Below are 13,484 nucleotides of genomic sequence, written 5' to 3'. Positions count from 1 at the left end.
AAAACATGGGTAGATAAAGTATGAGGGATAAAAGTACAGTATAGATGTACATTGGTAGCTATGAATTTAGTACAGTATAGATGTACGTTGGTAGCTATGTATTTAGTACGTTGGCGACTATGAGACGTAGTGCCTATTGTATAAACCCTGGCGACTATGAGACGTAGTGCCTATTGTATAAACCCTGGAGACTATGAGACGTAGTGCCTACTGTATAAACCCTGGCGACTATGAGACGTAGTGCCTATTGTATAAACCTTGGCGACTATGAGACGTAGTGCCTATTGTATAAACCCTGGCGACTATGTGACGTAGTGCCTGTTGTATGAAACTTGGCAGCAATGGACTTCGTGCCTATTCCTTAGGATGAATCCTTAGGAATGAGTGAGATTTGATTCTTAGGGTAAATCCTTAAGAAATAAATAAGATAATGGGGATTGGGTAATTGGGTTGATTGTTTGATGTTTAAGCATAATAAATTATTTATTGTGGGTTGAAAACCCTATATGCTCACCAGGTTCCCAAGCCTGACCCATTCAGTTTGTTTGTATCACAGGTATCGATACGAAGTTACTTTGCACTGAGAGATTAAAAGGGATGTAGATCACTAGAGTAAGTGAGTGTAAGTTCTGTTTATGCTTATGTTTCTGTATTGACGATGACATCCCAATGGTTTAAGTGAATAAAATACATTTCTTCAGAAATGATTTGATAATATAATTATCATGTTTTTATGGGAGCAAATTCCGCAACACCTTTTAAAACGATTACTCTGATTTTATTTTAAAAAGCATAAACGAAATCGGTCTTTTCTGGCCGAGAAATCAGGGGATGTCACAACAGTCGAAGGTCCACATAGATCAATGTGAAAACGTTCCAAAGGTTCAACAATCTTCGAGTCAATGACAATCGAATGACCCTGTCTGTGCTGCTTTTCTTGTTCGCAAGCTGCACACAAAGTATCATTATCAAATTTTAACACAGATAACCCTCTCACAAGATCATTTACCACAAATTTGTTCAAATTCCGAAAATTCAAATGAGAAAGTCTTCGATGCCATAGCCAGCTAAGATCAGATGAAGCTTTCGATAGTAAGCACACCGAGGGAATCCCAATGATTGGTTTGATGTCAAGAGTAAACATATCACCTTTTTGTTTTGATTTGAGTAACACTTCCTTTGTGTCTATGTTCGAAATTATGCTTCCTTCTTCATTAAACACCACTTGATTGCCAGTGCCCACAACAAGTTGCGAAACACTTATCAAGTTATGTTGAAGACCTTCGACATAAGCTACCCTATTCACTGTGAATTTCCCATTCGTTACTTTTCCATAACCTTTGACTTGACACTTGTTATTGTTACCAAACTTCACCACTCCAGCATTTTCAAGACTTCGACAATCACACAAATTTTCTTTCTTGCCAGTCATGTGACGAGAGCAACCACTATCGATATACCATTTGTCATCATATTGCTCGTCACTCAAAACCTGCAATCAGTAAAAGAATTTAGGTCCCCAAGGCCGTTTGGGTCCTTAATTATTAGATTGAAAAACATTGTGAAATGAAGATCCTAAAATCCAATTACAAACTTTAGATTTGAGACTATCAATGACATCAACTTCGTTAGTTAAAGTCACAGAAAAGTAAGTATTCTCTGGATTAGAGTTTTCACTGAATTTTGCCTTTTGCTTCTCAGTTCGTTTCTCAGTAACCTTTTCTTTCGGAATGGCTCTCCATTGTTTGACAGGAGGATTTGAATCTTTGGATAAAGAACTTCCATTTGAAGATTCATTCAAGTACTGTTCATACGCATCCTTTACTTGTTGTTGAGAAAACTTTCCTGACTGAAATGATTTCCCTTTTCCTTCAAGCCAATGGTCAATGTTTTTCACATCTGATTTGCCTTTGACATACAAAACTTTAGGAACATGTTTCATAGGAGGATTGGGAAAATGTGGTTATGTTGGTTTGAAAGTCGCATTACTTTTAGCATAGATTTTATCGAACTTTTGATTAGAAATTACTGGTTTCGTTTGAGAGGATTAACGATTTTGAACATTCTTTGGTTTATTCAAAAATCGATTTTGTCGTGAAAAATGATTTGGTGAAAACTTTGTTTTTTGATTTGATTTGAAATTCCTTGATGATTGATGATTTGTGAATTGCTTTTCATTTGAAGTTTGAGAATTAGATTTTATGTAGCTTTTTGACTCTTGTGATTTAGACTTCGAAAAAGCATGTTGTGGTTTGTTTGAAGACAAATCTTTTTGATTTAGAGCGGGATTTTTCTTATTTTCAATTTTCTTTTGAAAAGTGGTCTGAAACGTTTTAGACTTTTTCTGTTCAGAAGATTTGTTTAGCACAACATTTGATTTCTTTCGAGATTCAATGTTTTGCCAAAAAAAACTTTCTTTCGTGCTTGTCTTTTTACCACTTTTTTTTCGAAATCTTTTCAGTTTGTTCCTTAAAATCTTGAGAATTAATTTTGACATTTTGAGAAATATTGTTATCTTTCTTTGAAACATCTTTTGATTTTTCAGATTTCTCAATACAAACTCGTTGTGGTTTTTGTCTTTGAAAAGTGTACAAATTTTTTGTTAAGTTGTTTTCAATAGTACTTTGGTTTGAAAAAAATCATTTTTGATGCTTTCTTGTTATCTTCTTCAACCAATTTATGCATCTCATGTTTAATATTATTATTATTTCCTTTTGTGACAAAAACCATATTTGGAAAAATAATCTCATCTGAGCATTTGAAATTCGGATACACAACTGTGTTTGTTTCAAGGTAATGAGAACCTTTTTCCTTCATAATTGTGTCGAATTCTTCTGTTTCGTCAAAAACCTGATCAACTACGACCCTTGGAATTGTTGTTTCTTTCGAAATATCATCATTGTCATCATCGCTGTCTGTTTGACTATCTTCAACAGTCACATGGTTAATATCATGAACTTTCGAAGTTGATGGTTTGTCAGTGTCAATTTTAACAGGAGAATCATTATATTTTTCTTTGTCTTTAGCCATTGAAGTGACATTTATGACAGACAACTGAGAACAGTCAATAACTTCCTCGTCTTCAATTTCAGTAATATCATCAGAATCATCTTCGATATCAGCAAAATTAGTTTGAGGGTTAGTTTTCGAATTCTCACTTCTTTTCAAAATCTTAAATTGCTCGTATTTGGTCAAGGTCTCATTTACAATATCAACTAATTCATTAGGATCCAGACATTCATCAATTTTTACTATTCCATATGCATATCTATTATCTGGAACCTTATCGAATTCAGCAATTGTTTAATCACAATCATAGGAAATAGAGTCAATTTTCTCCCTTTCGAATGCTAAAAAGGGAAAAAGTTTCCTATGTTGTTCTTTGCTAATATCCGAAGAATGATGCAATGCTGTTAATTTGCTATATAATCTTTTAGCAGAGTTACAGTAAATATTTCGATGTTTTAACAAAAGCTTAACATCTGCACTTAAGCTATCCCTATCACACATCAAATTTATTATTTGCATATCCAAGTATTCTACTTTCATTTTCTTTGAATCCAACATCCTCTAAGTTTCTAAGAGTAATGTGTTTGACTTCTTAGCATCATTACTAGCAGAAATAAGTAGATCGTTAACGTAAGTAATTGCTGCATAATACTAAAAAAGAATCGAATCATATGCACTAGAAGGAATTTTAAAAGATTGTAAAAGAGAACGTACCTGAGAAGTCATTGGTGATTTATGTGATGATGTTGAAACAAAGCACTTCCAAGTTATCTTCTCTTCCTCTTCTTCCTCATGCACAACAAACATAGCCCCGTGTGTAGGGTTTCGCATCTCTTCGTCGTCTGATCCAGATGACCAAATCTGGTATGTACCATCTTCTTCATCCACACCTTTGGCCACCAGAGACAACCCTTTAGCTTTAGCTCAAACTTCTTCCAACCTCTCAACGTAATAAGCTTCATCTTTTACTTTATTCTTCTTCTCATCACGCTTCCGAAGCATACAATCATTTTCCATATGATTCGCCCCATTGCAACAACGACAGTCGAATCCAACATCTCCTTTTATCTTTTTCTCTTTCTTCTCTTCCTCAACACGAGCCTCCTTTTTCTCAACCTTCTTCTCATCACTCCCATCTTTCCCAGCAAAACTTCCCCTCAGTTCACTTGTTTTCGACCTTGCATTGAATGGCTTCTTGAAAAATTTATTTACTCGATTGTTAGAGTAAAATGCAACAACCTCATCATCAGAGTTTACAATCAGACCTTCATCATCCAAATCTTCTTTTTCAGTAGCCTCTTTCTCTACTTCCCTTCCAATAACTTTCGAAACTAAAGCAAGCGGACCACCTAGACTGATCTTCGCTTCTTCAGCTATTTCATTAACTTCGAATTCATGAGTTCTCAACATATTATAAAGATCAATTAAGGAGAAATAATCGAAACTTTGTTGAGTCTTCACCATTAGGCTAACATTTCGCCACTCCTTGCGAAGCCCCATAATGAATGTGAGATTAAACTCCATTGTTGACCAGGTGATCCCATATCGATTGCACTTGTAGATAAGCTTATTCAGACGATCATAGTACAATTCGATAGATTCACCTTCTTTTTGCTTGAATTCTCTTAATTCAACCAGACAATTTTTCACTGGATTGATTTTTGTATTTTCACTACCTTGATACTTTTCCTTCAAAGTATTCCAAATATCTTATGCAGTTTTACAACTACGAACCTAATTCTAAACAACATGAGGCAGAGCACCTCTGAGTTCTCTCATACACTTCTTCTCGTTCTTCAACAATCTTTCAGTTTGTTCATTGACATTTTAATTGGTGGAAGAAGTTCCAATACTCTGAACAACAGGAGGTGGACGAACATCACCGAGAATACTTCCACAGTTCTTCCTCGATTCCGTTCAAGTAATCCTCCTTACGATCAGCCCACTGATCATAGTACTCGGGAATCAGCATCAGAATCTTCGTTGATGAACCAAGGAAATGAGAGTAATACATCGTCGTATTCATGTTGAAGTTCGCCATTTTTGTACGGAAAGTTTTTGAGAAAAGCTCAAATTGGAATGAGATCAAACAGCTAAATCACTTAGAAAACAACAATCAAACACTCGATTTAACAACTAGAACTCATAATCGACTCACAACAGAAGATCTAAGATAATTTTATGAAGTAAAAGAGCGGAAAATTGAGATCTAACACGAGACTCAAAACTTTTGTTAAAATTCAGAAAATTAGAACAATTCTGTATGAATCCTGCTCTGATACAGAATGTAGTTGCAATGAAATCGAGTGTGTATTACGAGATCAGAGTAAAGTTTGAATGATGAACACAAGATCTAAATAATATATGTTTGGCTCAATAAGCTTTCAATGAGTACAAAGTATTTTAGACAATTACACGAAAAGTCCCTTATCTAACTCTAGCACATCTCCCTATTTATAGGAAGCATGAAAGCGAACAAAAAATACAAGGGACTAGACACTGAAGTTTCAAAACATTACATCCCCTTGTAATAAAGTTACAAACTAACGAAAGTAATAATAACATTCGACACCTCACAACTATATTCGACATCTACACCCCATAGTAGGTGCATTGTCGTTTCGTTATTTAGCAATTATCACCATCTCTCCTTTTGTGGTCTGTCACTTCGTACTTTAATTTGACATGCCATTTGGAATGGTTTAAGTAATTTTTTAAAAATAAAAATTTGTCTTATATTTTATGCTCCCCTTAAACTAAAGCAATAGATTTGTCTTGTAAGATATGTTGCCCTCAGTTTGATCAATAAGGATTTCAAAATTATTTAGATCCCCTTAATTTAAGCATTTGACACTACAATATTATCTAACTCCCCTTAACGTGAGCAACAAAATATCCATTGGTTTGCGAAGTAGATATTGATTCAGTATTTTAATGGGATAAATTTGCAATCTTTGAAGAATTCAATATAGAATTACCAATATTGTTTTATTTGGAGTTAGAAGCTGTCATTTGTTCATCAAATAATCTTTCAAAATCTACATCAAAACTTAACAACAATAGAGCAAACATAGGTTGAAGGAAAAATATTTGATCTCCTGAAAACCTCTTAGAAGATTTCATAACATTGAATGTTTCTTCTATTATCCTTGTCCTTTTTTCAACACAATATATGCAACAAATATTTATGCAGAGCCAAGAAAAATTTCTTCATCGAACTTCAATTAAAATCTATTTAAATGATCCTCCAAATTCATTATAAAACACCTAGAACCAACCACATGAAATAATTTCACATTATGTTTTCTTTGATTTAGAATTTCATAAGGTGTAATTAATAAAATCTTATTGATCACGATTTGTAAGTAAAAACAAGCACTAGAAATATCAGTCCTTATCATATTCCTCGTCACACAACACCGACAATCAATTAAAAATCTAGGTATTCATACCTATTTGGTCCCATTGACTCAATGAATTGTTGAAAAGAAAGTTTGAAATTTTGATTGAATTCATCATTTTCTCCGTGATAGATATTACCAAAAGTTGGCTTCTGTATAGCCTTTTGTATCCATTTGGTTATCGACTTTGATATTCTTTTGATTATTGACTTCAATATTAACTGGTTACCGAATTTGATATCCTTTTAGTTATCTGCTTCGGTACACATTTGGAAATCGATTTTGGTACCCAATTTGCATTCATATTTTATACTTTTGTCAATCTACATACATCATCAGTTTTCTTAACATGATTAGACTTCGGTACTGTAAACCCCATCTATGAAGAGAAAAAATTCCTTGCAATAGAGTTGTTAAATGGATGAGAAGTTTGTTTAGCATGAAAAGTATCTGAAGATGAATTGAAATGACTTGAAGCACTCCGGACCTTAAAAATGATGGAATATTCACTTTCATAAAATTTTGTTTTTCAAAAGAATGCTTATTTTCCTTTAGGTCTTGTATTTCTCTAAATTTTTTATGGTACATAGACCCCATCCTTGTTTCTTTTTTACTTTGAAAATTTGAATAATGGGTTTTAGATTTGAATCGAAGAGTTTTGGATTTCATCAACAAAATTTCCACCTTACATAACCCAAGTGGTTTTCTTAGGATACTATTTGTTATCAACAACATTTGAATTTGGCCAAAAATCCTGCTTTTCAAGTTCTTTATTATCAACAATAAAACGTATTTCGAGAAGAATTTATTCAAAACATCTAGTTTTCATAAATACGCAATGATAATTTATTACACTAGGATCACCATATGCTTTAACTTTCAAATATTTTTCTTCTTTAGTTTTTAAGAATTTTTTTTGGTATTGAAGAGTATTTTCCAAAACAAAGTACATCGATGATTCAGAAACCTTTTGATTTTCAGAAAATTCAAAATCTCTTTTTTCGAAGAAGAACTGGTTTCAATAAATTCATTGAAAGATTTAGACTTGAACAAAACTAAGGTAACACAATCTATTTATGGTTTTCCAATGATTTCAATATATTTATCATTACTCGCATCAATATCACCAGGTTCCTTAAGTTTTTCCTCATATTTTGAACTTGATTCTACAAAAATCACTTTTTGTTCCTAAGCAGTTAAGGTTTTATTCACAATTTCGAAAAGTTCTTTAAAATCAAATGACTTTCAATTTAAAAAATGCCATAATTGTATGACCATATAGGTATATAATTAGAAGACACAACACTTTTACATTCAAAAGATACATCATCAACACTGTCAAGTTTGTACTCAAGAAACATTAACATATCACAATGCATATTTTCCAAAATTATACTGTTATGGTACAATTGTATCAATTATGCCTAAAATCGTTTAGCAATATTAAGTGTCCATTCCGTAATAGAGAACTGAATGAAAAAGGTTTCTACATAATATCATCTATGGGTTGAGAATCCTAAATGCCCATATTATTAGTACAAATTAGAGAATGTTGTATATGACTTGAAGCATGTACTAAAGAAATGTTATGAGACTTGATCAAAACACCTTAAAAGCATTGGATTTAAGCAATTATATGTTGACAATACTCTTTTATGAAAATATCAAAACAAGAATGTCATTATTGTTCAAATTAATATAAACGATATAATAAGTGAGAAACTAGCATATGTATATATGAGTGAAAAACTAGCATCAAAGGATTTAAAATACTATATATATCTATATATATATATGTGTGTGTGAGTGTGTGTTTGTATGTGTATGTGTGTGTTTGTGTGTGTGTATATATATACATATATGTCTGTATGTGTATGTATATGTATGTATGTGAATATGTGTGGATATATACATAAACTTATACATATTTATGTATACAATGAAAAAAAAAGTTTTTAATGATGAGTTATAATGGTTCATACACACATACGTATGTGTATAATACATAAAAGTTAGTGAAATAAAGGTATTTCATAGTTAAAGAAAATCTGGAGAAAAAAAATGATGTTTGAACCTTGAAAAACAATAAAAAGGAACTTTGGCCGGGGTTAATCAGTCAGTAATTAGCGTATGTTTAATAAATATATTATGTTTTTTAAAAGAAAATAAAGTACACCGCTATTACAAATAAAAAATAAACTACATTGCCTATATTGGTAAAGAGAATATAATATGTTGCTAATATGGATTAAAAGAAAGTATGTTTTTATTATATATAAAGACTAAAGTGTGTTAATAATATGGATAAAAAAGTAAAGTACATTGCTATTAGCATAATTTGAATAAAATTAAAGTATTTTATTATGGATAAAAAATGTTAGTAAATTGTTTATATTTGTTAAAGGAATACAATCCGTTGCTATTATGGATACAAATATTAAATATATCGCTATTATGTATAAAAATAAAGTGTGTTTATATTATGGATAGAAAAAAAAACACATTGTTATTATGGATAAAATTTAAAGTATGTTGCCATTATAGGCAAAAATATAAGTATATTGTCTATAGGTAAAAAGAATATAATATGTTGCTATTATGGATAAAAATAAAATATGTTGCACCAAAGGACTTGTAGGTCAACAATATTAGGTATTGGTGGAAATGTGCCTCTCCGCCAATGGTTGCAGGTTCAAGTCTTATTGGAGACAAAATGGGTAGTTAGGAGTAGTGTAGAGAGTATGTCTGTTTGCTGTTGTAAAAAAAATAAAGTATGTATATATATATATATATATATATATATATATAAAGTAAAATAAGTTGCTATATTGCATAAAAAACAAAGTGTGTTGCTATTATGAAAAAAATACAAAGTAATTTGCTATTATAGATTAGATAAACTATGTTGGTATTATGTATAAAAAATGATAATATGTTGCTATTATTGATTAAAATGTAAGTACATATCCTATATTCACAAAAAGGTAAAGTACATTACTAATTATATAAGTTTGTGTTAACATTTTTTAGTTATATGAGTTGCAAGACCAAATAAGAGAATTACAAATGGATAGAGAAATGGAACCAAAAGAATGAGAAGAGATCCAAGACATATTGCAAGGGAAGGGAATTGAAAGGAAAAACACACGAAGATATGCAATCAAAAATGTTAGAACTTATATGACAATTTGGTAATCAATCCGACAATCCACCAAATTAATTATAGTTTTATGTTTGTTGGTTTAGACACTTGTTGACCCTTTTCTTTATTATATTTTTTGTTGCCCCTGCGATGAGAGCGTAGTAGCTCTGATGACGAAACTTTTACACATGATGTCCATGGTTTAAACATCGACACATCCAAAATATTAATAGTATTCTACGATTGACCTCCCATATGGACCTTGGAGCGAGTTGACATGCATGGACAACTCATATGGTGCGGTTTACCAAATTATCATTTTTTGTTTAAACACTTGTTAAAAATTATAATGCATCAAACAATTTTTAAATGTATGGTTATTATCATTGTTACGTGGAACTTGTAAAACATGTTATGATTATCGTATTTGATTTTTATGACTTTTAAGCAGAAAAAATTTTGTATTTTGCTTGTTTTTTAAACTGCAAATTACCAACAGAATGTTAGAGAAAATATATATTTATGTATATTATTGTATGTATGATATTTTATAGATTAGCTCATCTTTATTAGCCTTATTTTGTGTAGGCCCATGTTCCACTGTTTTGTATTTATATGTATTTTTCTAGTGAAAATCATTATGGGGAAAATATTGGTTTAGCATGGTATTAGAGCGTTAAACCCTAATCCCGCCGATCCTCTCTACCTTCTGCTATCTCGTTCTTTCTTCTTCCTCTGTTTCTACTTGCTTCATCATCTCCCCTATATTCCTCAATTCCAGGCACATGAGAATCATACTCTCTCCTACCATACAAAGCTTATGGAATCACGAATATTAAAACCTATGTTCCTCTCTACCTCAACCTCACCTCTCACAACTATCATCCATGGACTGACCTTTTTCGGGCTCACTGTATTGCATATGGCCTCTTGGACCACATAGACGACACCTACGACCCACCAAAAACCCATCAAAAAGATAAAAAAATGGGACAATATCAATCAAATTGTGAAACTCTGGCTTTTTGGATCAATATCTCAAAAGCTCATCACATCCTCTTATTATGTTAATACAAATGCTCGCAAAATCTAGACCAACCTCCACTCTATCTTCTATGAAAACAAAGAAGCCACCACAATGCAATTGGAAACATAATTGAGAAATATCACTATGGGAGATCTTACTGTTCACGACTATTGTGAGAAAGTCAAGAAAATAGGAGACCTTCTTGAAGGTCTTGGCGAACCAGTCAGAGAAAGGAACTTGGTCACACATGCAATCAATGGTCTGTCAAACAAGTTTGATGGTGTTGCTCGCATCATCCGCATCACCAAGCCCATTCCTTCGTTTTCTAAGATGAGGTCGATGCTAGCCCTTGAAGAATCTCGCTTCAACAGCTCCTTTCCCATCGCCCCTTCAAGTGCATCTCATCCCTCGTCTCTATCTCTCCTTCACGTCGGAGCTTCATCACCAAATCGAGGAGGGGTGAGGGATCTTATCGAGGAAATAACAACAAAAATTGGCGAGGTGGAAGGCACCAAAATCAGCGTCGTCGAGGTGGAGGAGCACCCCAACAGCCCTCTTGGAACCCTCCCTACAGATGGGTCAATTTCACTCCTCCACAGTCTCCTACATAACTTCCATCTTGGTCTTCCCTTTCCAATCAGTAGCCTTCATGGGCAACAACCCACCAATTTCAGCAGCCTTAGTCTACTCCATGGAGTAGGACCATCTACACAAATCCTGGCCTGTTTGTCAGCAAGCCCGTTAACCTCCAACAACCTCATCCTACGACTTGTCAGACCCATTTTCAGTATTCCGAAGCTGTTTCAGCCACCACAGGCATTTCTTGGCAATGATCAGCCAACCTCGCTCCCACAAATGTTCAATTCCATGTCCTTAAACGACCCTGGAAATGATGGTTGGGTCATGAAAACCGGAGCCACCGACCATGTTCACGCTCATACTGGTATACTCCACTCTATTAGTAATAATCATTCTCCTCATTCAATTTATGTCGGTAATGGATCTATAATACCTGTCGTGACATCAGGAAACTCTTTATTTCCTATCCGTAATATTTATCGCCCTTTACATTTAAAAAAAGTCCTTATTACACCTAACATCATTAAAAATATCATATATGTTCAGAAATTCACTACTCAAAATAATTGTTCCATTGATTTTGACCCATATGGTTTTACTGTTCTTGATTATACGACAAGGCGTCCCCTCATCCGCTATGACAGTTCCGGATCTTTCTATCCTATTTCAAGCTCCACAAGTCATGTTTTACCTCCACATCTTCATCCACATCTTCCTCCACATGTTTTTGCCTCCACAAGTACAATAACATGCAGTTTCATAATCATGTTGCATCCACCGACATCACTTTTCGATTCTCTTGCCCCCATACCTCCCAACAAAATGGCCAATCAAAACGAATGATTCGCACCATTAATAATATGATTGTAACATCCTGGGTTTTCAGGTATTTTCGAATCCTTCCCTTGCTATTTTAATATGTCCTTTTTGGTCCTTGATGTTGGTTGGAATTAGGCCTAAGAAGCCCTAGTGGCAATTTGGTAATTCTTGGGAGCTTGAGTTGTACGTTGGGCGTACATGTGGGTACGCTAAGCATACTAGGGCACGTCCTAGTACGATGGGCATACACTTATGTACGTAGGGCGTACGCGTGTCCGGATAAAACCCTAATTTTTAGGGTTTGAGGAGTATTTAAGCACGATTATGGGTCATTTTGACTCACTCTTTCAACCTCCAAGTCCCTTAGCCATTTTGAGAGAACCCTAACCCCCGTAGTGAGCATCTTGAGCTTATAGTGTGATTTTTGTGTGCCAAAAGGAGAAGTTAGTGCATCAAAGGAGTCAAGGAAGGAAGCAACCTTGTAGATATGGGATTATCATCTTCTTGGGAAGCTTCAGAAGGTATAAAGCTTCTACCTTTATGCTTGGATTGTTTAGATCTTTTTTGGTTGCTTTTTGGTATTCCTCTTGTCCCAACAGTCCCAATCTTGTGCATGCTTTGTTTTGGTCGGGTTGGGCTATCCTTTCAGACCCTAGGATGGGTCCTAAGGCATAAAAATGAGGTCCCTTGAGCTAGTTTGGTACCTTGTTTTTTGTAGGAGGTCTTAATGGATTAAAACCATGCATTAAGACCTTTTTGGACGGCCCAAATCTTAAAGATTGAGACTTTATGGTTCTAGAGTGCTTTTGATTTATAGTTTTGAAGTTTGAGCTTAGGTGCTTAATGCATTAAGCACTTATAAGGATTTTAAGGCTTGTGAGGGCACGCCCCATGTAAATTGATGTACGCCCTACGTACTGAGTCAACCACCCCGATGGTGGTCAATGCGAGGCAGAGTACGCCCAACGTACCGAAGGGGTACGCCCTGCGTATGCCTTCTGTGTGGGTTCGAACCTTAGGCTTCGAGTATTGGGCCATATGTTGGGCCTTGATACTTAGGCCCTATGGGACCATCTGGATAAGTGTGTTTTGGGCTAATTAGAGGATCAGACCTTTGGATGAGGCCCAATAAGGGGTTTGGGACCAATTTGGAAAATTTGGCCAATCTTGGGCCTTGAAGTAAATTAGGCCTTCTGAATCAAAGACTTGGACTTGGGCCTTGGACCAATTAGGGAAAGGGTTAAATGGATAATTACCCAAAGTTTGGGCCCTTAGTCAAGAATGGTATCCCAATTGTTATTGGGTGTTTATTTATCGTGATAGTTTGGGATTTTCTGTGTGTCAACAGTCGGAGGTTTCTGTGGAGTTCGACATTGTGAGGTGAGTTTTCCTCACTGTACTTTTTGGATTAGGTGTCTAAGCCCATAACTATTATTGGTATCTACTTGACCCGAGAGTAGCATGGTCAATTTGGGTTGCATGACATTAGAACAATTTGGATAGACTT

General features: G+C 34.3%; 1 protein-coding gene across 1 annotated transcript; it reads left to right on the top strand.

Annotated features, from left to right (window-relative positions):
- Nucleotides 1–10,723: 10,723 nt before the first annotated feature.
- Nucleotides 10,724–12,001, top strand: LOC145105728 (uncharacterized). Its single transcript, XM_079042807.1, has one exon. It carries the CDS (start codon nucleotides 10,724–10,726, stop codon nucleotides 11,999–12,001), a length of 1,278 nt encoding a protein of 425 aa, XP_078898933.1.
- The last annotated feature ends 1,483 nt before the right edge of the window (nucleotides 12,002–13,484 follow it).

The sequence above is a fragment of the Lactuca virosa genome, chromosome 4, assembly GCF_052849685.1.
Source record: "Lactuca virosa cultivar CGN04683 chromosome 4, Lactuca_virosa_CGN04683_v6, whole genome shotgun sequence".
Taxonomy (NCBI): Eukaryota; Viridiplantae; Streptophyta; class Magnoliopsida; order Asterales; family Asteraceae; genus Lactuca; species Lactuca virosa.
The sequence above is the reverse complement of the archived record's forward strand: the minus strand, read 5'-3'. Positions and strand labels throughout refer to the sequence as shown.

Bases quoted from the DNA above. Each gene is read 5' to 3' on its own strand.
- LOC145105728 (XM_079042807.1), top strand. From the start codon at position 10,724: ATGGGAGATCTTACTGTTCACGACTATTGTGAGAAAGTCAAGAAAATA.